This window comes from Sciurus carolinensis, chromosome 11 (genome assembly GCF_902686445.1).
Source record: "Sciurus carolinensis chromosome 11, mSciCar1.2, whole genome shotgun sequence".
NCBI lineage: Eukaryota > Metazoa > Chordata > Mammalia > Rodentia > Sciuridae > Sciurus > Sciurus carolinensis.
The window spans coordinates 42949723-42976720 of record NC_062223.1 but is presented as its reverse complement, the minus strand read 5'-3'; the positions used below and the strand labels follow the sequence as shown (position 1 = coordinate 42976720).

Here is a 26998-nt window from a genome sequence, read left to right as displayed (position 1 = left end):
ACTTTATCATGACTGTGTGATGGCCTGTTTTCCTGGAGCTAGGGAAGTTGATTAGAAGAGGGCAAATGAGTCTGAATAATAAGGAAAAGCCTCAAAAGAAGAGCAATAGAGAAGGGCAGTAGACTCCTAGTTATTGAAACATATTAAGTCTTTATAATTAAAACAGTGGGGTTGGTGTTTTAAAAGACAAATTAATGGAACTGAATAGAAAATGAGGAAGTAGGTACACTTGGATACTTGGTGCATGATGAAGGAAGGCAATATTAGGTTAGTATTTGTATTATGCCAAGAATAAATTACAAATGGATGAGAAGCTTACATGAAATGGTATACTGTAAGTACTAGGGAAAGAAATTGATGATCAGTTCCTCTGAACCAGAAAGTAAACACCCTAACCATAACTCCAAATCCCAATACAATAAGGGGAATATTGATAGATTTGATGGTAAAATTAATAACTTACATAGCTGAAAACATGATAAGTAAAAAAAAAAAAAAAATCAAGTGATAAAATGAAAAAGAGCATTTGTAGTTTATATGACAAAGGACTAATACCCCTAAAAAATAGAGAATAAGACTGTCAACTCAGTAGTAAAATTGGCAAGGTAATATGAACAGATACTTTACGGAAAAGAGTTGTAAATGACTCAAAAACATAGAAAAAGACACTTAACCTTTATACTGATAAGAAAACAAACCTGCAAATACTACATTGAGATATCATTTCTTACTAATCATATTGACAAAACATTTGACAAGCTGTTCTGTTAATGTGACTGTGGAGGGAATAGTGGGAAGCAGGCACTCTCAAACATTGCTAGAGGAAATGCAAAATAATATAAACTCCAGGTAAGAGAGTTTAGCAATATCTAGAAAAGTTACAGTTGGCCCAGCAACTCTGCTTTCAGGGGCCTATCTCAATATTATACTAGCAAAAATAAGAAACAAAGCTATTTTATCACCGCACTGTTTATAAAGCAGTAAGTGGAAGCAATTGAAGTGTTGATCCATTCAGGATTTGTTACATAATTTTCATAATAATTACAACTACATAAAGGAATGAAAAATACCTCTTTTTATCACTGTGAAGGGATCTGTAGTGAAAAAGCAGAGTAGAGACAAGTATTTATAGTATATTATTCATCAAAGAAAGGGGTGGCAGTGCTAATGTTATAAAAATTTAAAAAGGATAAAACAAAAATTAAAAAATAGTAAATAATTATCTACGAACTAATGAGGGAATATTGTGGTGGAAAAAGTAGTAGAAGTTAGACTTCTGAATATATCTTGGTTTATCTCTGACTTTGGAAGCATAGATACATTGTGCATATTTTAAAACAATTAAAATTTTTAAAGAGCCCTGTAAAGTTAAAATAAAATGAAACAAATGAACTCATTATAATAATATCAAGTGGCTGATATAACCATACAGAGGAGAACTATTTGAAATATTGTTAAATTTGACTATGTATCCCTAATAGATTTTAACTGAAGGATGAAGCATCTCCCAAAGATTATCCTAAATTGTTCGAGTAATCATATTATGTGATTATTTTGGTGTTGTTCCTCTTAAGTCTTTTATGTGTATTTTATGGGATAAAGCAAATGAATGATCAAGATGATATTAAGAACCTGGACTTTGGTGTGGCTTAAAGAAGAAACAGAAAAAAGATGGTTAAGGCTAAGAAAATCCCTTTTGATGGTGATTTTCTAGGTTTGTCCCCTGTCATGTCTGTAAACAAGGGCCAACTAGGTAGTATGAGCATCCAGAACCCAAACTGTATTCTCTAAACACAGTTCCCACTGAAGGGATTGAAGATTCCTAGCTACTTTCTGTTCTGTGGCAGGAAATGTACATATAAGCTTGGAATATCTTTTCAGTTCAGAAAACAAGGAAGTTCTCAAAAACTTCTGAGGGCTTCTTACAGGACGACTCAGGAGTCAAAGATAGAAGACAGTTTGAGGATCAATAATCATAATAACTATAGTATTTTGAAATATAAATTAAGTATATTTATATTTTGTTAGCTTTGGAGGATGCTAAGAAATTAACTCACTTCAAAAACTGATAATGGATGTAGTCAGTGATCAGCCATGGCTTCTAACATCAAAATAGAGAGACAACCGTATGTTATGTGCTTTCAGGTGTTAGTACACCCACCTCATATGATATAATCTCACCTGAAAATTGAACTGAATATGCTCAGCCCTGTAGCTTAAGCTACCATTTTCCAGGAAATTCAGGGGAAAGTGGAACATGTTCAGCGACATCAGAAGTATATCACAATACCCAGACCATGAGGAATTCTACAAGCCAGTTTCTTCAACAGACAGATTTCAAAGGGGTGAGGCAGGCAAATGTGTAGCATAAAATATTTATGAGATCATTGCCAATATGTACACCTTATTTTGATTATGATTCAAGCAAATAAAATGGAAATATTTGAAAACTGGCTGATCATTTTAACAGTGTTAAGGAAGTACTAATTTTAGAGGTTTAATAATGACACTGCAGTTACATTTTTAAAAAATGTTATCTTTAAGAGGGTCGAAATATGTATATATAAAATGATAGGATGTCTGTGATTCATTGCATAATAATCCTGTTTAAAGATAAGAGGGTAGGGAGGAGTGTAGATGAAACAAGCCTGAATGAATCAGCTAAAAATTATATAAGTCAAGTAAGGGGCATGTGTGGCTTCATTAATTTTCTCCACTACTTTTGTATAAATTTGAAACTTTTGTAATTATACATATTTTTAAAAGTTGTATGTATTGCAGGATATAATTTGAGGTGGAAAATCACTCCATTTTTTATAAGCACTAGATGAATTTGAATTCTGATGTTATTAAGAGAATATTGGATACTATACCAACTATATTAAGTACCTCACACGGTGCTTAAAATTAAGTCTGAGCATGTGAAGGCAAAACAGTAAGAGTATGCCACAGTACTCATCAGTTAAAAGGACAAAGGGCCACGCCAGTAATCCCAGTGCCTGGGGAGGACTGCCAAGTTCAAGACCAGCCACTACAGCTTGGTGAGGCCCTTGGCAATTTAGCAAGACCCTGTCTCAAAATAAAGAATAAAAAGGATGTACCTCAGTGGTACAAGTGCCCCTGGGTTTGATCCCCACTACCAGAAAAAAAAAAAACAAACCAAAAAAAAACAGAAACAGGAAGCTGAGGGAAAAGTTTTGATTTTTCTGGCAGCAGCTTTCTGTTCCTTTTTCTCTTCTTTTCATCATTGCCATGTGTGGTTGGGGTACCCCTTCAGGTAGCCTCTTAGCATGTGGTATAGGCATCTTTCCCTCCCTGCTATACTCATTCTGCACCAGGTTAAGCTTCACAGGAGGAAAGAAGACAATTTCTTCAGTCTGTTAGGCATTGTGCAACAAATATATAGAGGAAGTAATAGGCAAGAACTGAGAGTGTGGCAGAGTTCTGATTCCAAGAGGTCTAGCCACTCGTGTTATTACATTTGCCAGTGATAACGTTTGAGGCTTGGGAAGAGGGCTGGCACTACTACTTACTTGGGAGTACTAGTCAAGTAAGCTTGGGAATTTGGGACAAGGTTGCCATTCTTTGAGGGTTTCTGGGGTGCTAGGAAAAGCAAGAAGATAGATAATAGAATGGGCCTCAGAGCAGAAGCTTGGTCCTCTGGATTAGGCCGGTATCCATAAAGTAGATGTGGCACAGTGAGGCTATCCAGACGACTATGCCTGGTTTTGGAAGTACCCATGTGATTGGAAGCATTACTAAATTCTCTTCCATAGTAGGGAATATGTCTAAATGTGTTAATGTGTCCCCTCCCCTCGAATGACTAATGCAGTAATTGGAACAGACCTGACAGCACCGTAAACAGTTGATTAGTAAATATATGGGCAGAAGGGAGAGTAAACCAAAAGCAGGGAATGTGACAGGGATCCAGGAAGGCTTTGTAGATGAGGTGGTATTTGATATGGGTCTTTAAAAAAAAGATTAGGGCTGGGGGTGTGGCTCAGTGGTAGAGTAGTAAAAGGCTTGCCTAGAAAAAGACTAAATTTCTTCACACTTTGAGAATGGATAGCCAAGCAGATAGGAGTTTGTTTTTGTTTTTTAAATCAGGCCACATTTCTCTCTCAGACTTCTAGCTCACTGATAATAAGTTGTGCATACCCATTAAAATATGGACTGTGATTACGGGCCAGGAGGCACACGGTCTCATCTTTTTATCTTTTTTACTTTCAATGACAATGTGCAGTTTTCATGTAGGGCAGGCCAAGATGTATTTTAAGTCCCGGATCATATTTCCCTGAAGGTTGCTCTTAAAATTCTGTGTTCTGCCAAATGAAGGGAAAATCTTGTTTACCAATACAGTAAATAATTGAGAGCTATTGCAAGCCTAATTTCTTGATAATCCACTAGCTTCTTTTTTAAACTTACTTTTTTAAACTTTGTCATCTAATTGTGTTCTTTTGAGTATACCTTCTTTTCGTTAATGTTTATGTACTCATTGGGATAAGTCTGTGCTTGGGCCTTTGTATGTTGATGATGACTCGGCTCATTCATTTTATATTGACAACAAATAGTCCTCTTTTATATACCTCTCTCATTAGCTATGTTTTTTGTTTATATTGAGATCTTTATTAGTGTATGGTTACTGTTATTTAAAATAATTATTTTAGAATTTAAAATATTCAGAATATTGAAAAATTTTTTATGAAAAATAATGCTTTTGTATTTAATTATGAATCTAGTTTATTTTTAAGCAAAGGATAAATAATGATCCAATAGCCTGTCGATAGAAGTTTAGTTATATAAAGGTTTCTTAAAAATCTGAGACCCTAATTCATAGCTACTTTTATTAATACTGCGTGTTATAAGCTAGGGAGGTAAGGGTGCAGTAAAAGAACTCTGACTCAGGAATCATGATTTGCCCTTGAGAGCTTCTGCATTGCCATGAGAACTACCTGGAAGTGAGTCAAGCTAGATGAAGTCTAAAGTATATCATGGCTTCAAAATTCAATCATAACTTATTTTTATGTTCTAAGTTACATGCAGTAACATAGCATATAAATTATTTTCATCTTTTTGAGCTAATGAATCTTAGAACATGATTTAATATTAAGTATTAGGATGCTTATTTAGTCAGGATTGAATTAAAAGTATCATCATAAAATTAGTAGAAACTGGGTGTGGTGAGGTACATCTATAATCACAGCTACTTGAGAGGCTGGGGCAGGAGGATTGCAAAGTGGAGGCCAGCCTGAGGCACTTAACAAGACCCTGTCTCAAAAAATAAAAATAAAAAGTCCTGGTTATATAACTCAATAGCAGAGCACTTCTCTAGTGTGCACAAAGCCCTGGGTTCAATCCTCTCTGTACTGCCAATATAATAAGACAGTAGAGAAGACACTTTGAAAGTGCTAAATAACACACAGTTTCAAAATCTCTTAAAAGGTGAGTTGAACTATAATTCTATATCTTTATTACAGATTTTTTTAGGGGGAGGATTGTGAATAACAAAAAGAAAAATTTTTGTTCCCCTTTCATGAGAGAATATTTGCATGTATAAAAAATATTTATTTTCCTTGAGATTAATATTTGAGATTTTTGCTCTGCCAGGAAGCACTATGAAACAAAACCACCCTGGACAATTGTGTAACATGCTTAGGCACATAGGTGCTCAGTAAGTGATGCCCCCTGCTGCTCTGGGTGTGATATCCCAGTACAGAGACTTGTCATTCTTAGTGAGCCTTTCTTATGTCATGTGACTGAAACTTTTGAATATTTCACATAGCTTTGTATAAGTCTTAAGACTGTCTCAAGCTTAGTGTTTGAGAAGTAAAATTGTTCTGAACTTTTTTCTGATAAATTGCTTTATCCTGTATCACTAGTTACCATTACACAAGATTCTGGATTCTACTATAGAAGAAGCTTGGTTTCTCTTTTTTTCTGGGAATGTGTTTGTGGTGCTAAAGTGGAAAATTTTGGAAAAGTACATTTCATAAATAGCCTCAGTATTTTTTTCTGTATACTACTATTTTAACAACTTTTTTGAAGTATAATTTAAACATTCATCTATTTTTTGTGTACAATCCAGTTACTTTTAGTAAAGGCATAGATTGTGCAACTATCACCATAGTCCATTTTTAGAACACTTCTGTTATCCCAAAATGGTCTCCACTGCCTGATTGCAGTTGTTTGCTTCTCCCATCCCTAGCTTTAGACAACTTTGATCTGGGTTCTCTCTCTTAAATTTTGCCGTTTTTGGACATTTCATGTAAATAGAGTCAGAATAATGTGGAATTTTCATTTAGCATGGTTGAGATCATCCATACTGAAACATGGATTAGTGGTTCATTCCTTATTCCTTTTTTTGCTGAATTGCATTCACCATTATGCTTTTTTATAGTTATTGCTATTCTTTAGATCAGAATTTTAAAATTAGTGAATGAATTGTAGATTATTAATAGAACTTTCTGTGGTGATAGACATGTTCTTTCCTTAACTGTCCAATATAGTAGCCACTAAACAGGTAAAGAAGAGGCCAAAGGGATGTTTGGAGTTTAACCTGACATGACAGGCTCCTTCTCAAACTACCCTACCACTTGTGCTCTCAGCCCTTGGGGAAGGACTTCTACTGGCCTAGCAGCCAGGTTGCCTCAGGTCTTGGGTCCATCCTTTTTATTGTAATGAAATGATAAACATTGACAGACTCTTATTAGGGGTCCCTCCTCTGTTCGAATTTGGCTGTGTGCTAATTGGATGGGATTGGCATTGCCAGCTTGTACTCTTCTTCAGTCTGATTAGGAACTTCTTGTAGCATTTGTCTTACTATTTTTAACCATGGTGTCTTGTACAATGTCATTCACATAGGGGCAACTTGTACATGTTTTTGAGCAAATAATTCAATGTCTAATCACAGTTGTCATTGTGGTTCACCATAGCAATAAAAAGAGGTTTTTCTCTTTTGTGTTTATGTAGATCTGATTTACTTGGTCTTACAGACAATAAGTAGCCTTCTACCATCATATACAAATTTGAAATAAAGACTTGTTCTTAATTTTTTGGCAGAACAAAAATATTTTGTAAAAAACCACAAGACGTGTTTGGTTACTATAATGTTTAGTTAATATAAACTGTGTTTTACTGAGACACTATTTCACGTCTAGAATTTACTAAGAGAGAGGGAAGCTTCTGTATACTGCCATTCTCAGCTCTGACAGCTGCTCATCTGGACAAAGGAACAGGATATAATGCTGGCGTCGGTGCTGGGGAGCGGCCCCCGGGCGGGCCTCTGGTCTGGCCCCTCCTGGGGCCCGCACTCTCGCTCCGGGCCCGCTCCACCTACGCCACTGACACCGACAACGAGGAGATGGCTCAGGAAGCTCCAGGGCTGCCATCTTCTGCAGCCAGTCAGCCATCAACGTGACAGCTGAGAAGCCTTCTGCCCCTCACATCGTCCATGAGCCTGTCCTGGCTGCTCAGTCTTTTCTACTAGACTATAGACTCTTTACAAATAGAAACGTATCTTGTTGTTTTTGTACCCAGTGCTTACAACAATGTCTTATATATTGTTTGTTGAATGATCTGTTTGAAAGAATAGACCATGGAATAGGGAGCTACAATGGATCTTGAGTCTTAATGGTTGTTAGTAGCTACACCTAATGTTTTGTCTTTATTTCTACCTGAAGATGTGAAGTGTTACGTAGAGATGTAAGTGAAGTGTTAACCTAACACTTGCAGCTCCATGATTTTTTTTTTTTTAAACAATGTTTTCCGGAGAGCAAAAGAAGATTAAGTGACTGATCACTAGTAAGCGTTCAGCCTTGAAATGGAACTTAGTTCTGTCTTGGGAGAGGTTCCTTTTAACTACTCTACCAAGCAGTCTTTCTCAAGATAGTGCTAACTTGTTGATCAAAGCTGAAACTTAGCAGACTTGGATCTTTGTGGCTAATTATTTCGTCTCAAAGTTTTCTTTTGGCATTTACATTGTATTTGATTATCAGTAGATTGAACTTTAGTTTCATAATAAATTAGGGTTAATGCTTCTTTATATAAAAGTATAATGTTTTACATTTTGCTATGGTTCATGGACAAAGCTTTCCACACTACAACAGTTACTCTCTGTTTCTCTCTCCTTCTCTCTCTTTCTCTCTCTCTCTCTCAGCATTTTTATTTAGCTGACATATATGCCTATGTTATGTGGTTAGATGTGGGTATTGTTTGAAGAATATAAGAAACAGAACTACCTATTTAAAATGTGAAGCATTCTACAAATCAAATGGGAGAATGAAAAGACATGTAAAGGACAGTTTGATGTATACCTTATGAGGAAATAAGGATTTGCGAAGTTATCACAGTTTTTTTATAAAGCACTTAATCTTAAATTCATTACATGTGGAGCATTGACCTGAGACCTGAGGAATGGGAGTGGGATATAAAACATCTCTAAGTGTGCCCTGTTTCTGTTGTGGAAAAGCTCACAGTCTAGTAAGTAGAAAAAAATACAATTTTTAAAAAGTAATTAATAGTAGCAGTATGACATTTTATATTGCAATTTGCGGTTCTTTTCAAATTAATTTTAACTGTTATAGGAATTCAGGAAAAGAAAAAAAAACTTGTCAGTTGAAGTAACCAGAGAAAGTTATATGACTGAAGCGAAATTATAGATAGTTCTTAAAGAGTGGTTGAAACTGAGCACAATGATATTTGACTTGGTTTATTATGACCAGAACTTATTTTCCATCTAAGAAGTGGTTTAATGGCTAGTTTGCATAGATCAGTGATCTCTCCCATGGTTACTACAGAAACAGAATAGTGCTTTTTTATTTTTCCTTTTGAAATATAATCTGTTTTAACTGAAACACCAGATGTATAAAGAAGTATGTAGGGCTGGGGATATAGCTCAATTGGTAGAGTGCTTGCCTCTCGCACACAAAGCCCTGGGTTCAATCCCGAGCATAGCAAAAAAAAAAAGATGTAAAATAAAATAAAAAAAAAAGATGTAAAATAAAATTATATATATATATATAATCTGACACTGGCGCTTTCTCTGTATGACATACAAATGTCCTTTTTGGTCCCTTCCTACTTGTCTCATCAGCCCAATCTTTCATTTTTTCTCTCATGTACTGTTTGTCAGTTCCCCCAAAGTGGCCTATTCCTTGCCCCCAGGGCTGTGGGTATTCTGCTTTTTGCCTGAATCACTACCCTTTTATCTCCTCATCTTTTCAGGCTCAGAAGAGATACCATTCTAAGGAGTCTTTCAGAGCGTACTTGTTAACCTACTAGTGATTTAGATTTTCTTTCACATTTTCTTATTGCATTCACCTGTTAATTTTGCTATTCCAGCTATTTTAGGGGTATATGTGAAGAGATGGGGGTGTATTTGTATGTCTTATATTTTCTATCCCTTTATTTTTTGTTCTGTTTATAATTTAGGTCTGTCTCTTCTAAGCTACCTTTACCAAGATTTTATTTCTGTGTGCATTTTCATAACTACTACTTTTATAGGTAGTTTTAATCTGATTATAATTATTGTGGTTACTCATACATTTGGACTTAATTTCTGTGGTTTTTGGTACATTTCTGGTTTTATTCTCTGCTTTTCTTTCCATGGACATACTTTCTTTAAGTGATCATTTTTATTTTCTATTTTGTCTCTGATTTTTTTTATTGCTCTAGATGATAATTCTATTTTTAAATTCTTAAATTTTGCCCAAAAATGTGTAGTTATTCAGTATTTTTCCTTAATTGTATCAACATTCAATATGGTTAACTATCACCTGAGCATTCCCTTATTCATTTTATTGATGTTTAGTTTTTACTTTTTTGACCTTCAAACACGACCTTTTAAATAGTAAATGGTTGGCATTATAGCAACTTTTGTGGTAACTTGTTTCTTGTTGTCCCATGGGTCCTATATGTTTCTATTTTCCTTCTTGATGACTGAATCTTGTATGAGCTCTTTTAAGTGACTGGCCATAGTGGTTAATTTTCTAGCCTTTATGTGTCTAAAAAACACTTTTATCATTCTTAATTGATGGTTTGGCTGCATGTAAAATTCTAGACAGTTCTTTTTCCCCAGCGTTTTGAAGATATTACTTCATTGTCTTCTGACCTCTATTGCAGCTGCTGAGAAGTGTGCTCTCAGTCTGTCATTCCATTGAGGTAATGTTTTTTTTCCTCTGATAGCTTTTAAAATTGTTTTTATTGTTGATAGTATGCAGTTTCTCTACAGTGTATCTAATGTGGATTATGTTTACATGCTCTAATACTCTTTTTCCTGTTAAATTTTTGTCAACGTATAACTTGCATAGAATGTAATCTCAAAATTTATATGAACATATGCCTATGCTACTACCACCTACTAGATTTAGGACCTGCCACAAGGCTCTCTTGTGTCCCCTCGCAGTCAATAACAACTATTTCAAACTCTTGATATTGTGAAGGTACACTTCTCTAGTTCTGAAAAATTTTTGCAATTATCTCTTCATGTATCTCCTCTCCACCAGCACCCCCAGTCTTTCCTAGGAAGTCCATAACCCACACATTGCAGCCTTGGTCTATGTCACTTAACTGCTCTTTTCTTTTCCTTTCTATTTTTTTTTTTTTAATTTTTTATCTGCTTGTATTAAGTTTTAGATAGTTCCTTGGTGCCAGCTTTCAATATCACTCACTCTTTCACTATGTCCACTCTAGAATATATACCACTGATTTTTTTTTTTATTTTCAATGACTTAAATTTTTATTTCCAAGATTTCTAATTAGCTTTTTTCCTTTCTACTTGATGCTATTTTCTTTCATTTCTGTACATTTTTAAAAAATTTTGTTGTTCTTGTGATGACTGTTTTATCTTCACTTATATTTTTAACATCCTCTAGATACTTATTTTAAAATCTTTGGCAGATTGCACTAAATGAATTGCTTCTCAAATCTGTTTCTGTTCCAATTATTGATTTTGTAACTTGCTTTCTTAGTTTTAGGTTTCTTAATATGTTTCAGGACCTTGTTTTATGGTTTACTTTTGAGTGGAAGTTTTTTCTTTTCTCAGTGTCCTCCCTCCTTCCCATCCCTTATCCTCCCCCTAGCCCCTGGATTTTGCTATTGATACTGGGAATATTGGCAGATGCAGTCCTGGAGCCAGAAGGTTGTTTGACTTACTTTCTGATATTGGGACAGTGCTTTTGTCCCCCATCTCCTACACCCACATTTTCTAAATAAAGCCATAACCTCAGGCAGGTTTTGATTGCTCATTTTATCAGCCTGACTTAGCCCTAGCTTCAGGTGGTGAAGCTTATTTGGGTGCCCTGGCTCCACCAGGCTGCTTTTAGTTCCCTGTACTTCCTGATGGAAATCTCTTTCTCCACTTCCCTCCCACCACAAACCTACTTTTAGATCCAGAAACCAGCGTGTCTATAATGTCAGGTCCTGCTCAGATTTTTAAGTTTTTATATTTTCTTCTGTTGCACAGAACTGATCCTTAATTTGACATTAGCCATGTGTTGAATTTTCTCTTTTTATGCTGTATATGCTTTATTCATTTATGCTGTGTGGATTTCATTTGTGCTGATAGGATTTCTGAACTTGCCCTAAGATATAAACTAAAAAGTGCTATTAATTGTGGAGTTTCTCTCCATAGAATAATAGTTGAATTGCATTAAAAAGAAAGAGATGGGGTGGAAGTTTAGCTCAGAGATAGAGATTTTGCCTGGCATGATGAGGCCTTGGGTTTGATCCTCAGCACTGTTAAAAGAAAATGAGACATGGGGTCTGAATTGGTTTGTTCTAAAGAGTATATTCATTTGTTGCTATTGTCTCTAAAGTGTGGTTTTACTTTTAATATTTGTTCAGTAATCTTAGCAATATAACTTTTTATTATAACAAATGAATTATACCCCAATAAAGCTTTTAGAAAATATAACAGAATATATACATATACACACACATGCATGTGAGATGAGACCTGCTTATAATTCTACAGCCTAAAAATAACTGCAGAGTATTTGGTGGTTAATCGTGTTTTACACACAAATACAGATATTCATATTTAAAAAAAGAAAAAAACCAAAACAAACCCAGTCTTGTTTTGTAGGTGAAGCTGTGAGTGCTGGAGATGCATTATGTGAAATTGAGACTGACAAAGCTGTGGTCACCTTAGATGCAAGTGATGATGGCATCTTGGCTAAAATAGTGGTAAGTTTGCATTTTGGTTGTCTTCAAAAGGATGAAACTTTCTTTTTTTTTTTTTTAATTTGTTCTTTTTAGTTATACATGACAGTAGAATGTATTTTGACATATTATACACATATGGACTACAGCTTCCCATTTTTCTGGTGTATATCATGTGGAATTACATTGGTAGGATAAAGATTTCTTAAATGTAAAGCTCTTTGGAATAAAGTGACCTTTTATTTTTAACCTCTATATTGTTGTGTTATTTCTTGCATAGTCCATTTTTGATTCAAATGTTTAAAGTATTTTATTGTTAAGGTCTAATAATAGCCTTCTTTCTGTATTTTCTAAATTTTCTGTAATTCATTTTTTATTTGTTCTAATTAGTTATACATGACAGTAGAATGCACTTTGATACATCATACTGCATGAAGTATAAGTTCTCATTCTTCTTGTTCATGATGTAGAATCACACCAGTTTTATGTACATAGGGTAATAATGTCTGATTCATTCTACTATCCTTCCTGCCCCCATTCTCCTCCCCTCCCCTCCCTTCACTCCCTTCTGCCTAATCTAAAGTAACTCTGTTCTTCCCCCGCTGCCCCCCAACTTATTGTGAATTAGCTTCCTCATATCAGAGAAAATGTTCAACCTTTGGTGTTTTAGGATTGGCTTATTTTGCCTAGCATGATGATATTCTCCAGCTCCATCCATTTACTGACAAATGTTATCATTTCATTCTTCTTTAATGCTGAGTAATTTTCCATTGTGTATATAGACCACATTTTCTTTATCCATTCATCTGTTGAAGGGCATCTAGGTTGGTGTCATAGTTTAGTTATTGTGAGTTGTGTTGCTGTAAACATTGATGTTGCTGTATCACTGTAATATGCTGATTTTAAGTTCTTTGGGTATAAACCAAGGAGTGGGGTAACTGGGTCAAATGGTGGTTCCAAGTTTTCTGAGGAGTCTCCATATGGCTTTCCCTAATGGCTGCACCAATTTACAGTCCCACAAGCAGTGTATGAGTGTACCTTTTCCCCCACATCCTCGCCAACATATATTGTTTTTTGTGTTCTTGATAATTGCCATTCTGACTGGAGTGAGGTGAAAGAGTAATTTTCATTTGCATTTTTTTTCATGTAATTTGTTGATCAGTTGTATTTCTTCTGTGAAGGGTCTGTTCAGTTCCTTAGCCCATTTATTGATTGAACTGTTTGATTTTTTGGTGTTAAGTTTTTTGAGTTCTTTATATATCCTGGAGATTAATGCGCTATCTGAGGTACATGTGGTAAAGATTTTCTCCCATTCTGTAGGTTCTCTCTTCACATTACTGATCGTTTCCTTTGCTGAGAAGCAGCTTTTTAGTTTGAATCCAACCCATTTATTGAATCTTTTTAAAAATTTTTTATTTGTTCCAATTAGTTATACATGACAGTAGAATGCATTTATGCATTTTGATAAATCATACACAAATGGAGTATAATTTCTCATTTTTATGATTGTAGGATCACATCGGTCATGCAGTCATATATGTATATGAGGTAATAATGTCTGGATAGTAGAGTGAAACACACATTGTTACCATTAATTGATTCTTGATTTTACTTCTTGCACTTTAGGAGTCTTGTTAAGTAAGTCAGATCCTAACCCCACATGGTAAAGATTTTGGGCCTGCTTTTTCTTCTGTTAGCTGCAGGGTCTCTGTTCTGGTGCCTAAGTCTTTGATCCACTTTGAGTGTCATGCAGGATGAGAGATAGGGGTTTAATTTCATTTCATTACATGTCGATTTCGAGTTTTCTTAGCAGCGTTTGTTGAATAGGCTATTTTTTCTCCAGTGAATTTTTTGGCACCTTTGTCTAGTAGGAGATGACTGTTTTTATGTGGGTTTGTCTCTGTGTCCTCTGTTCTGTACCATTGGTCTAAATGTGTGTTTTGGTGCCAATACCATGCTGTGTTTGTTACTGTGGCTTTGTAGTATAGTTTAAGGTCTGGTATTGTGATGCCTCCTGCTTCACTCTTCTTCCTAAGGATTGCTTTGGCTATTCTGGGTATCTTATTTTTCCAAATGAATTTCATGATTGCTTTTTCTAGTTCTATGAAGAATGTCATTGGGATTTTTAATAGGAATTGCATTAAATGTGTATAATGCTTTTGGTAGTATGGCCATTTTGACAATATTAATTCTGCCTATCCAGGTCTTTCCATCCTCTAAGAATTTCAATTTCTTTGTTTAGCGTTCTGGAGTTTTCATTGTAGAGATCTTTTACCTCTTTTGTTAGATTTATTCACAAATATATATATATATATATATATTTATTCACAAATATATATATATTTTTTTTGAGGCTTTTGTGAATGGGGGTAGTTTTCCTAATTTCTCTTTCAGAGGATTCATCACTGATGTATAAGAATGTGTTTGATTTATAGGTGTTAATTTTATAACCTGCTACATTGCTAAATTCATTTATGAGTTCTAGAAGTTTTCTGGTGGAATTTTTTGGATCTTCTAAATATAGAATCATGTCATTGGCAAATAGTGATAGTTTGAATTCTTCTTTTCCTTTTCATAGCCCTTTTATTTTATTCTCCTGTCTAATTGCTCTGGCTAGAATTTCAAGGATATGTTGAATAGAAGTGGTGAAAGAGGACATCCTTGTCTTCTTCCAGTTTTTAGACGGAATGCTTTCAATTTTTCCTCCATTTAGAATGATATTGGCCTTGGGTTTAGCATACATAGCTTTTACAATGTTGAGGTACATTCCTACTATTCCTGTTTTTTCTGGTGTTTTGAAATGAAGGGGTACTGTATTTTTTAAAATACTTTTTCTGCATCTATTGAGATGGTTGTATGATTCATTTTTAAGTCTATTGATGTGATGAATTATATTTATTGATTTCTGTTTGTTGGACTACCTTGCATCTCTGGGATGAACCCTATTTGATCATGGTGCACTATCTTTTAAATGTTTTTGTATGTGATTTTCCAGAATTTTATTGAGAATTTTTGCATCTATGTTTATCAGGGATATTAGTCTGAAGTTTTCTTTCTTTGATGTGTCTTTGTCTGGTTGGTATCAGAGTGGTATTAGCCTCATAGGAGTTTGGAGGGGTTTCCTCCTATTCTATTTCATGGATTACTTTGAGGGGTATTGGTGTTTTTTTCTTTGAAGGTCTTGTTAGAACTCTGCTGAGACTCCTTCTGGTCCTGGGCTTTTCTTGATTGTTGGATTTTGATGACATTTTCTATTTCATTGCTTGAAATTGATCTATCTAAATTGTATATGTCCTCCTCATTCAGTTTGGGTAGTTCATATGTCTCTAGAAATTTGTCACTGTCTTCAAGATTTTCTATTTTATTGGAGTATAAATTTTCAAAATGTTTCCAATTACCTTCTGTATTTCAGTTGTGTCCATTGTGATATTTCCTCTTTCATCACATATTTTAATAATTTGAGTCTTCTCTCTTTTTCTCTTTTTTAGTGTGGCTGGGAGTTTATTAATTTTATTTATTTTTTCACAGAACCAACTTTGTTTTGTTAATATTTTCAGTTGTTTCTTTTGTTTCAGTTTCATTGATTTCAACTCTGATTTTAACTATTTCCTTTCTTCTACTACTTTTGGTTGATCTGGTCTTCTTTTTCTAGGGCTTTGAGATGTAATATTAGGTCATTTAGTTGTTGACTTTTCATTCTTTTAATGATTGAGCTCATGCAATGAATGTTGATCTTAGTAATGCCTTCATAGTGTCCCAGAGATTTTATTTTATTTTATTTTATTTTTGCGGTGCTGGGGATTTGAACCCAGGGTCTTATGCTTGCGAGGCAAGCACTCTACCAACTGAACTGTATCCCCGGCCCTTGTCCCAGAGATTTTGATATGTTTTATCAGTATTCTTATTTACCTCTAAGTATTTTTTTATACTTAAATGAATCCTTAATTCCTCCTGCTATCCATTCATCATTCAGTAGTGTATTATTTAGTCTGCAGGTGTTAGAGTAGCTTCCATTTTTATTTTATTGTTCGTGCATGTTATTTTTAAATGGAATTTTAAAATGTGAAAAAATAAGTAAAATAAAATGCATAAGTTTACATACGGTAAAATACATCTCTACTGATAGAACCAACCAATATATTATTTCTTCATTTCTAGAACATTTGCCAGACATAATGGTGTAGCAGCTAATACTGTGGTCTCTGGGAGTCACAGTGCTGCCTGATGTATGTAGCTAAAGTCTTCTGCAGTTATAACTCCATAATGAGAAATTCTTTATCCTTGGTGCCTTTTGCTTTATAATAGAGAAGAATATAAGATCCTGGGTTAGTGGGGGAGTTTTAGTGAGAGAATACATAAATGACCCTTGTCATTCTGTGTGTCTAAGCATTTGTATTGGTTGTTTGTGACTGGATAATAGGTATTCATTTATGCTTCTACAGTTTGATTTGTACAGGTAGTTTGATTTGTACAGGTAGTTTGATTTGTAGTGGTAGTTCCTTGCGGATATGTTTTGGTTCTGAGCCAGCAGTTCACCTCTACATTTAAGATGGATATAACACCTTCCATTGTCTTTTTGGTTCAGAGACTATACTTTGGAATGTTACATTCTATTTAGATAGAGGTCTCATAACACTTTTCAATTTGTGTTTCTTACTAGAACGTCCCTTGTATGTATTTTTTCTAGCCACTCGTTTTATTCCTGACATTCTAGTATGTCAAACATCTGTCTATGATTGAAGCACATTGTTGAAAATACATTTGACTTCCTTAACGGAAGTCTGAACCAAAGGAACAAAATATTTGTTTTACCTTTATGACTAGGAAAATAAAAATATTCGTACCAAAAATAACTTGAATAATATGTGCAGTATTTTGAAGAAGAAAAAGATTGCTTAAATGTAATAAACCCAGTTTGCATTTTATTGTGTGTGCTTTTGACAGGCTATGTTCTTGGCCCTAGTTCTGAATTACTTGGCTGAAAAAATCTCTCAGAATTTATAACATTTTTCCATTTAACTGCTTAGTAATGCATTTCAACTGGCTAACCATGTGGGTGGTTCAGTAGTGGCTATTCTTAGGGTCCCTAAAGCTCTGAAAGGTCGGGAGGTAGTATTTCCTACCAAAGAAAAGACCATGTATTTTAGGGCTTTGTGTTTTTATTACTATTTTACATGCTTTTTGGATAACGGGAATGGGAGTGTATTCATGTCACAATGTTAGGCAGTTTTACAGAGGGAACAAATCAAGGTGGTATTTCTAGTGCCTTTTAGTTTTTGTCTCCTACCCCACTCCAGCCCTCACCACCATCACCACTAGCAAAAGTTGCACCCTTATCTTTCACTGTGGAATAATTCTCATTTTTGCAAACAAAATAAAATGATTTTTACAGAAGTATATTCCAGAGACTTGTACTTTCAAAATCAAGGAGTTGGGTAATTGTGTATATTAAAGGGCAAGGGAAAATAATAAAACTAAACTGAACACTGAAAATAAGTACTACAACTCTAAGGGTTAGTTTGAGCTCACATATTTGAAAGGATTAGAAATTACAGTACATTTTACTCTTAGGAATTTAAGAGGTTTTTGTATTTTATCTTCACGATTTGGCTTCTAAATAGTCTTATAAGTTTTACATCCTGAATTTCACTTTAAATATAAAATATTTATTATACTTTAATTTTATGTTTACATTTTATGTTCCTACTATGTTAATAAAGAATAATTACTCATTGTGTATAATTTTATTATTTATTTCTAATGTATTTCAGTTAATTAAAAAAGTTTTAAATTCCCTAAATTCCTAATAAATTGTGCAGAAAACCTTTAATTATTACACAGAGATCCATTCATCAACTTAGTTTTAAATTTAGTGTTCAGCAAATTGGACTTGCAGGTGTTTTAAATGATAAACTAATACCGCAGAATCTTAGGTTGATATACATGGAAGGTTTATTAGAGGTTTTGTGATCTGCCTTCCAGTATATTTAGAGTTGCTATAAATTCTGGGGGTGAAGAGGGTATATAAGATGTTAAAATTATTTAAACATATATATTTTTTAAATTTTATTTTATTGACTGACAATATCTCCATTGATAATTTTTATTATATTAGACCATTATTCAAAACAAATTTCCAAAAGGTGTTTCTGAAACATAACATCCATGGGTATTAAAGCAATTTAAAAAACACTTGTGGTCATCTGAATATTGAAAACAATAGAATAATTATACTTGATGCTAGTCATATTCCTCAGTTAGTTTTTTAATTGTAGTTCACTCTTAATGCTATGTCTCTGGTATTTTCCTAAAAATGTATATTTTTTCAGTATGACTATTTCTTAGATTACCCCTCCCCCATTCTTATTTTTCATTAAGTGGCCCACAATTACCTTTAAAAATGCATGTTATTGTTTGAAAGTTTATGGCTAAAATTTGAAGCAGCAAAACCTTGAATAGATTCTTCTCTGTAGATCTTGATATTTTTAACTGAAAAAATACCATCTCAAAGCTCAAAACATTCTACTAAATTGAACTTATTCTGTTTTATTTTTTTCTATTGAAATGGGTAAATGACAAATTGTGAGGAAAGGTAGTCTATTTCCCCTGTGAATTAAAAGCTAAATCAGTTGCATCTACTTTCTGTCTTCTGTTTTAAGCTTTTTTTTCTTTCTTTTTTTTTTTAATTTAATACTAGAACCCTCTTGAGATACTGGATGATAGTTTTGATCAGTGATTGTGATTTTCAGATTTGATGCTGATCACTTTGAATGCTCTCTCAGCATTCAAATCCTGATCTGTCACCTACTATCCTTGTGATCTGTCACCTACTATCCTTGTGAGTCTTTCTGTGCCTCAGTTTCCTTGTGTACAAATGGAAATAATAATACTACTTCAGTAAGTTTGTTAACAGAATTAAATGAGTTAATGTGTTTGGATCGTACCTAGCACTTGAAAGGATTCAAGGACTTACTGTTTCTTTGTGTTCACTGCATTTTAGCTCTCATTGATTTGATTTCATCTTCATTGTTTCTTATGTATCTTCCTTTTAAACCAGAATTAATTATGCATATAAATTAAACAGGTTATCTTAAAGAATAAAAGTAATTTAAAGGCATAGTAATTCACACTGTGCTGGAAAACCATAGTTAAACCAAGTAAGTCAGTCACGTGACTCACCTCATTTAGTTACCTCTCAAATTACTCAATTTGAAAGAATAAAAATATTTAAATAGTTGCTTAATATTGGTCATTTATAATACCAGAAGCAAAAAGACAGTTTTTATCAGTACTTTTATCAGAGTGAACCCTTTCAAACAATTTGCTCTGTTGGGAAATACTGCTGTAGATACTTCATGCCTCTACTTGAGCATTCCATGTCTTTGGGTATGCTGATAAATTTAGGTGGACTGTATTTAGTACATTTGCAGATGTTTGGTGTCACCCCTTGGGAATATCTCTGGTGCAGGTGGAGGGATGGAATTCAACCTATGAGTATTATTAAGAATTTGCCACAGTCCTTACCACCCATTATATGTTGCTCTTTGCCCTCTGTGCTATCAGCCACATGCTGGACCATCAGGCATGAATTTTTAACCCTTATCAAGATGCACCTAATCTTGATCCTTTTTGATAGTATTTCTTGTTTTAAAAATAAGTAACTTGAAGGAAACCCCACCAGAGCAATAATAATAATACCTTTAACATTTGTGGTGGTGACATGTTCTTCTAAGTGCCTTATATATAACTCATTTATTCTTTATAACATCTCTACACATAGCTGCTGTTACTGTTTTTTATTTTACAGATCAAGAAATAGGCACGGTGAAATAGACAAACCTTACTAAGACCATATAACAAGTAACTAATGGAGCCAGCAGTGAAACCCAGGAAATCTGTACATAACTGGGAAGGAAGGCTAATTCTTTGAATGACAGACTTAATTCAGAATTTCAGTATTAATGAGCTGTAAGTTTATAGGGCTAAGTGCAAATTATTTTCATTTAATATTAAGAAATCAGTGCCACAAGAGTAATAGAAAGCTTTGATCAAGTAAGCCAAGGGTGTATCCTGTATGTTTCAGGTGACCTAAAGCTCCAGGTACTTTAGCATCTACAGTGCTAATTCAGACAGAGGAGACAGAAAAATACCAAAGACCTATTTGGTTTCTAAACACAATTTTACAGAGTATTATTTGCTCCTGTGTAGTAAGTGTATACCAGTTCTGAATATTTATGCTTCATGGTCTCATTTTTTTTTTTTAAGAATGAGACAATGTGAGTACTTAAAATTAAATTTTGTTTGATATTTAGATGTAGTAAAAATTGAAACAATAATAAAAGCTTTTTACTGCCTCTTTTTGAAAATGTTAATGTGTTGATAAGGCTATGTGTGGAATCATTTATATGATTTACAGTAAATTAATCAGGAGATGTCAGTTTCAGATGTAATACTGTATCTGACTCTATTTCAGAAAACTATTGATATTTTTAAAACAAAACTTTCCCCCAAAAGAGAATGGTTTACATTTGAATCACATTCTTTGCACTTGGATACAGATCTTATGTCTTGTTCACTTTTGAAAGTAATTATCAAGTGGACTTCATATCATTTAATTCTTCTTATTTCTATGAGTTTTTAAAGAATTACTCATTTTACTTTGTGACTTTTAGTAGGCAACTCATAGACAGATAATTAAACACTCAGATCGAGAAAATGTTAACCTAATAATAATCTTAATTCATCTTTTCGACATAAAGAAAAATGAACAGTTTGCAAAGTAAAATGTTTTTGCAACTACATTTTTCTTGGACTGTTTAATATTTTCCCACAGCCTGCGATTCATTATATATTCTTATTTAGTTTCATATATCTATTTATATATATGCATATATATATATATATATATATACACACACATATGAATGTGTGCATGTATATATACATGTGCTTCATTAAGGTATTATTTGTTTTCTTCCCCATTGGTAATTAATAAATTTAGAAGGTTTCCAAACCCTCAGAATTTATGCCTTGTTGTTTTAAGAATAATGCACATACTAATAAGCATCAGAATTAGTGTCACTCTGAAACGTCAGACGCATCCTAGGTATTGTGCTTTTCCTTCTAATTACTGTATTAATGAATGTCCTACAGCTTATCATTCTGCTATTCATTAAATACATCTGTAATGAGCCTTATTTAGAAAAATTGAAAGGGAGTAATAGAAAATTTTAAAGAGTGACATTTTCTTCCAGTACTGAGCCTATGAAATATTGTTATCTACAGATTTTCTAGGGACATCTTTTAACTAACGAGTAAATCAGAATCAGCCTTTTCTTTATAAATTAATGCTGTTGAAATGCTTAAAATATATATTTTTTTAATTTTAAAAAATCATCTTTGATCTTACTTATTAGGTCTTTAGTTGGTAAATATTATCTGAAAAGCTAGTTAGCTAGGACACCATAGTATTACTGATGCACTTAAAAAAAAAACTCATGATTTTGTTTTATTTTCAGGTTTTATAATTAGATATTTAGGGAAAGAATTAAATAATAAAGTTAAATATTAATATTATTTAACTTAATATTAACCAGAAGTTAACCAGTTCTATCTGTACAATGGAATATCCCTCCCTGCCCCTCCCCCAGAGACTGAAGTTTACTGAAAAGATTTAATTTTAAATTCATTTTAGTAGATAGGACTAATTTGGGGGGAGTAAGGCCTTATGAGCTCTTGAAATTACAAAGCCAAAGTGTAGAAATTGAGAAAGACAAATAATTGAGGTATGTAACCACAGTCTCCTGTTTTAGATATGTATTAATTGACATCAAAAACAATAGTAATGGTAACTCATATATTTGAAGGCTGCCAAGAAAAGGAAAGAATCTAGATTTTTCCTTCCATCTCAGGAAGTATTACTAATAACCGGGAGAGGAAGGGTAGTGAAGGGGGACACAAGTTAGAGGCATAAGGGAAGGAAAGTAGCAGGTTGAGGGTGGAGGCAAGCTATCCTGAAAGTAACTTTCAGCTCAGATTAAGAGATCTTTCCATGGCATAAACTACCTGATGCAGTCATGAGCCTTTGTATCTATACAATTTTTTTTTTTAATATAGGTTGAAGAAGGAGCTAAAAACATAAAACTGGGTTCCCTGATTGGTTTGATGGTTGAAGAAGGACAAGATTGGAAACATGTTGAAATTCCTAAAGATGTAGGTCCTCCACCACCAGTTTCAAAACCATCAGTGCCTGGCCCTTCACCAGAACCACAGATTTCTCTCCCTGTTAAGAAGGAACATACAGCAGGGACACCACAGTGAGTATGTTTATTTGTATGATAATGTTAAAAAAAGCAATGGTTATTGACACTCTTAACAGTTTTTAATCATTATCTTATTTAAAGCCTCTTTGTACATTTCATAGGAAGTTGTTGATTTTCCCTTATTTCTGTGAGCAAACTGAGGTCTAGGAATGATTATTCTACCATTATTTTTCATTTAGCAATAGTTATTGAATATCTGCTATGTTCCAGGTGCTCTGAAGATCCTTCTTGCCCAGTGGAGAACAAAAACAACTTGTTTTCACATTGAACTTGAATTAGGTTTTAGAATTTCAGAGTGGCATTCAGTATACCAAACTTCATTATTGTGTTCCCATTCATGGAATTCTAATTACCAATTTAACATGTATTCCTTTTCAAACTACCCTGCATTTGAGATTCACACATAGATGAGAGCTCAGTTTTGTCTAATTGCTTTGTAACCACACTGATACTTAGTAAATATCATTTTACTTTAGCTTTACATAGGTATAGTTGATGAACTCTGTAAATTCTAACATTTCATTTATTTAATATTCCTTATAAATATGCAAAGTTATTTTTTTTCTTAATAAGTTCTTCAGAGTGACAAGGTCTTATTAGGATCTTTTTTCAACTTGAGTAAAAATGTGAACCTTTTCATTTTTTAATAGTGTTTCTTTAGTTTACCATTGTCAGTGCTTGTCAGAAAAAAAATCATAGTAATTTTTAGGTACTGATTTTTCTTTTGCTTTTTTATTTTTAATTTTGTAGGTATTTATGAGATACAATAATTCCATATATGTATACAATGCTTAATGATAGATCAGGGTAATTAGTGCTAATTTTCTAATTTCCTTTACCACACAAAGTATTTCTGACTTCAGTATCTGGACTCTCTTAATTTCCTGTTCTTTTATTATGAAAATCAGAAAATAGTCTCACAGTACTTAATGATTTTCTCCCCTTGTAAAGATGACAAACTGTATGTTCTAGGTCAAAAATCTGTCATCATTAGAGACTCACAAATCTGAAGTCCCACTATATATTTTCTTAAACACCAACTGGCCTGTAAACCTGTATGATTCTGGTCCATGCAGTGATTTAGAAAGTTTTTTTGAATTGTTTGGTTACTAGTTAATCTTATTCAGCAATCTAAAACTTAAGTTTTTCTTGTAAAATCTAAAAATTTGGTGACAGTAGGCCTATATCAAGTAGATGTTTTCATAGTAGCAAATACATTAAAATGTTCTTCTCCGTTTGTCAGTTTTAAACTTTCAGACCCAGTCCATTCTACTCATTTTCTTCATGAGAGTATGTAAGTTATTTATATTTGCTACTTTGCTCAAAGTCCTTAATTAAAGAGTTGATGCTTACTAGTGATGACTGTGGGCTTACTAGCCCATAAAATCCATCAATTTGTTTTCCCCCCTCTTACTCTTCTGGAGTATATGTAAAAATAGAAGCATTTTCAAGGCATTACCAATACTTAAAAATACCAATACTTAAAAAATATATTAAGGATATAGTTTAGTAATTATGAAACAACCTAATTTGAAAATGACTTAAAGATTTAAATAGACATTATTCCAAAGAAGATAAACAAGTGGCTAGTAGGCACCAGAAAAGTTACTCAGTGCCACTAATCATTAGAGAAGGGCAAAACAAAACCACTGGCTGAGCACACATTGATTAGTATGGCTATTGTCCAAAAAACAAGAACAAGCAATAACAAAAACACCTCAGAGTATAACAAGTGTTGGTGAGGATGTGGAAAAATTGGAACTCTATGCATTGCTGATGAGACTGGAAAATGGCATAACTGCTATGGAAAACAATATGGCATTTCCTCAAAAAAAGAGAATTCTCATCTAGCAATTGCACTTCTGGGTATGTGCTCTAAAGAATTTAAAGCAGACTGTCAGTGTTTGTACATCCAGGTTCATACATCATTATTCACAGTAGCAAAGTGGTGGCAACTCGTGTCTAAAATGCTATGTACATACCTTGAAATGTTATTCTGTCAGAAAAGGAAGGACATTCTGAGACATGCTACAACATAGATGAACTCTGAAGACATTATGCTGAGTAAACTAAGCAATTCACCAAAAGACAGATATTATGACTCCACTTAGAGGAAGAAGCACCCAGAGTATTCAGATTGGTACAGAGAAAGAATAGAACAGTGGTTGACAGCATCTGGGAGGAGGGAGAAATGGACAGTTATCGTTTAATGTACACAGAGTTTCGATTTGGGCCGCTGAGAAAGTTCTGGCAATTGATGGTGATAATAGTTTCCCAACAGTGGAATTATACTTAATACCACTCAACTGTACACCTAAAAATGCTTAAAATGGTAAATTTTATGTGTTTACTGCAGTAAGGAAAAAAATGGAGGAATAATATAGTTAATTCCTTTTGGTGTATATGATAGGAACCATGTGAAACATAATTAATTCAAAATTGAAGCTCTTTTCACTAAAATATTTACTCTTATTAAACAAATAGTTTGAAATAGTAACTAAAGTTTTACAAAAATGTTTGACAATAAAATAAACTAGATTGATACAGATTTATTTGACTGTCCATCTGAGAGTCATTTTAGTATAAGATTTTGTTTTTTGTAATTATCAGCAAACTGTTGACATGTAGATCTATTTGAATCCATATGTGTTAATTAGTTCCATTAATATTCATGCTTTTTCCTTAGGTTCCGTTTAAGTCCAGCTGCCCGAAATATTCTGGAAAAACATGCACTAAATGCCAGCCAGGGTACAGCTACTGGCCCTCGGGGGATATTCACTAAAGAGTATGTGTGTGCTTTCTATAATAATCAAGTCCATTATTATCTTTTTTTCCTGAAAGAATTTAGAAAGAGCCTATTCAGTGTTAACATTAAAAAGGAGATACACTTTTCCTTTGTGCTTTTAATTGCTTTTATCACTAAATTGTGGTGTGAACAGGATTGTTTTCTGAGTAACTGCAGCATCCCTGTAAAACAGTTCTAATATAGCAACTAAGACAGATTCTGACAAAAGCATAAAATTAAGTGTAGAACAGTAAAACTTCATATTGTTTCAAGTTTGTGTTAAACTGTCACCCAATCACATTTAAATTTCTAAACTGTGGAAATACATTTTTTAAAATAATTTAATTCCTATGTATTTCAGTGTAATTCGCTTGGTACAAAGCATTTGGTTCTTTTTGCATTTCCATTTCTATTCCATTGATGTTTTTCTGAGTTAGTACCATATATTTTTAGCACCATACTTAAAATTAAAAGGATTTTATAGTTATACCTTAAAAGCTGATAGAGATACCATGTTTTTCCATTGGTTTTCTTTTTCAGTAAACTAATTTTATTAGTATGTTCTTATTTTATTCTCCCAAATGAATTTTAAAACAAGTTTTTTAACTCCATGTGGGATGGGAGTGCTATGGTATTTTTATGGGATTATACTAAATTAATTTCTAAATAACTAACATCTTTATGATTATGAATAGTTCTACTCAAGAAACTGATATGTCTTCCCATTTGTTCAAATTTTCAAGTCTTTCAAGACTTGATATTATAATAGATGACCCCTTTTTTCTTGGGACTCAGTCTAAGAGAGTAGACAAAGAATAATCAAATAGGTTTATGAACTAATAATGTAAAACCACCATAGTGATATGAGCTACATTTCTCTTCGAGGTCACATTAAACATTTCAAGTTGAGTTAGTGTTCTAAAGCAGTGCACTCATTTCATGTTTAATATTGATAACTAATACTGGGCTGAATGCAAAATAATCACAGCTACACTTTAGAAGGTTTGGTTCTTCAAGTTTGTGTGAGATGATTTGGGGCAAAGATATGAGGTAAGGAGAAAGTTGAGGTATGGCTATCTCATAAGGTAATCCATTTAAGAGATGATGAATAGTGTGCTTGCATGTGGGTAGAAGAATTAAAAGAAATTTACTTTTCTAGCTCAAATAATTGATTTCCTTTATATGCTTTTAGTCTTTGTATTTCTGTATCTTCCTTTCATGTCTTGCCTCTATTTTCTAAAAACTGTCTTATATATCTTATATATACCTGATTTCCTCCTACCTCCAGAGATGCTCTCAACCTGGTCCAGTTGAAACAGATGGGCAAGATTACTGAATCCAGACCAGCCCCAGCTCCGCCGACCACTCCCATAGCACCTTTGCCCCCGCAAGCCACAGCTGGACCATCTTATCCCCGGCCAATGATCCCAGCAATATCAATTCCTGGACAACCTAATGCTGTGGTAATGTCCTCTGAGTAAGGTTTTCATTTTTTAGATAAGCAAGAGGGAAAACTAGGACAATTACTGTGTTTTATGAGTATTTTTATTGTAGTGGTAGTTTTAAAGTTATATTAGTAGTAAAGTTATAAAGAAAAAAATGCTCCAAATGCTTTGCTTGCAGATTTCCCAGCACAGACTGAATTTGCACCAACTTCTACATAGAACATTGTAACTATGATTCAGCTTAAATTTATAAGTTCCACAACATCAATATCATGCGTATGCTCTAC

General features: G+C 33.7%; 1 protein-coding gene across 1 annotated transcript in view; it reads left to right on the top strand.

Annotated features, from left to right (window-relative positions):
- The window catches only part of Pdhx (pyruvate dehydrogenase complex component X), a 69156-nt gene that overhangs the window by 20746 nt on the left and 21412 nt on the right, over positions 1 to 26998 (top strand). The window contains exons 3-6 of the mRNA XM_047518098.1: positions 12083 to 12183; positions 22276 to 22475; positions 25168 to 25266; positions 26555 to 26729. Coding sequence (XP_047374054.1) covers positions 12083 to 12183; positions 22276 to 22475; positions 25168 to 25266; positions 26555 to 26729 — 575 coding nt within the window. The remainder of the gene's footprint in view (positions 1 to 12082; positions 12184 to 22275; positions 22476 to 25167; positions 25267 to 26554; positions 26730 to 26998) is intronic.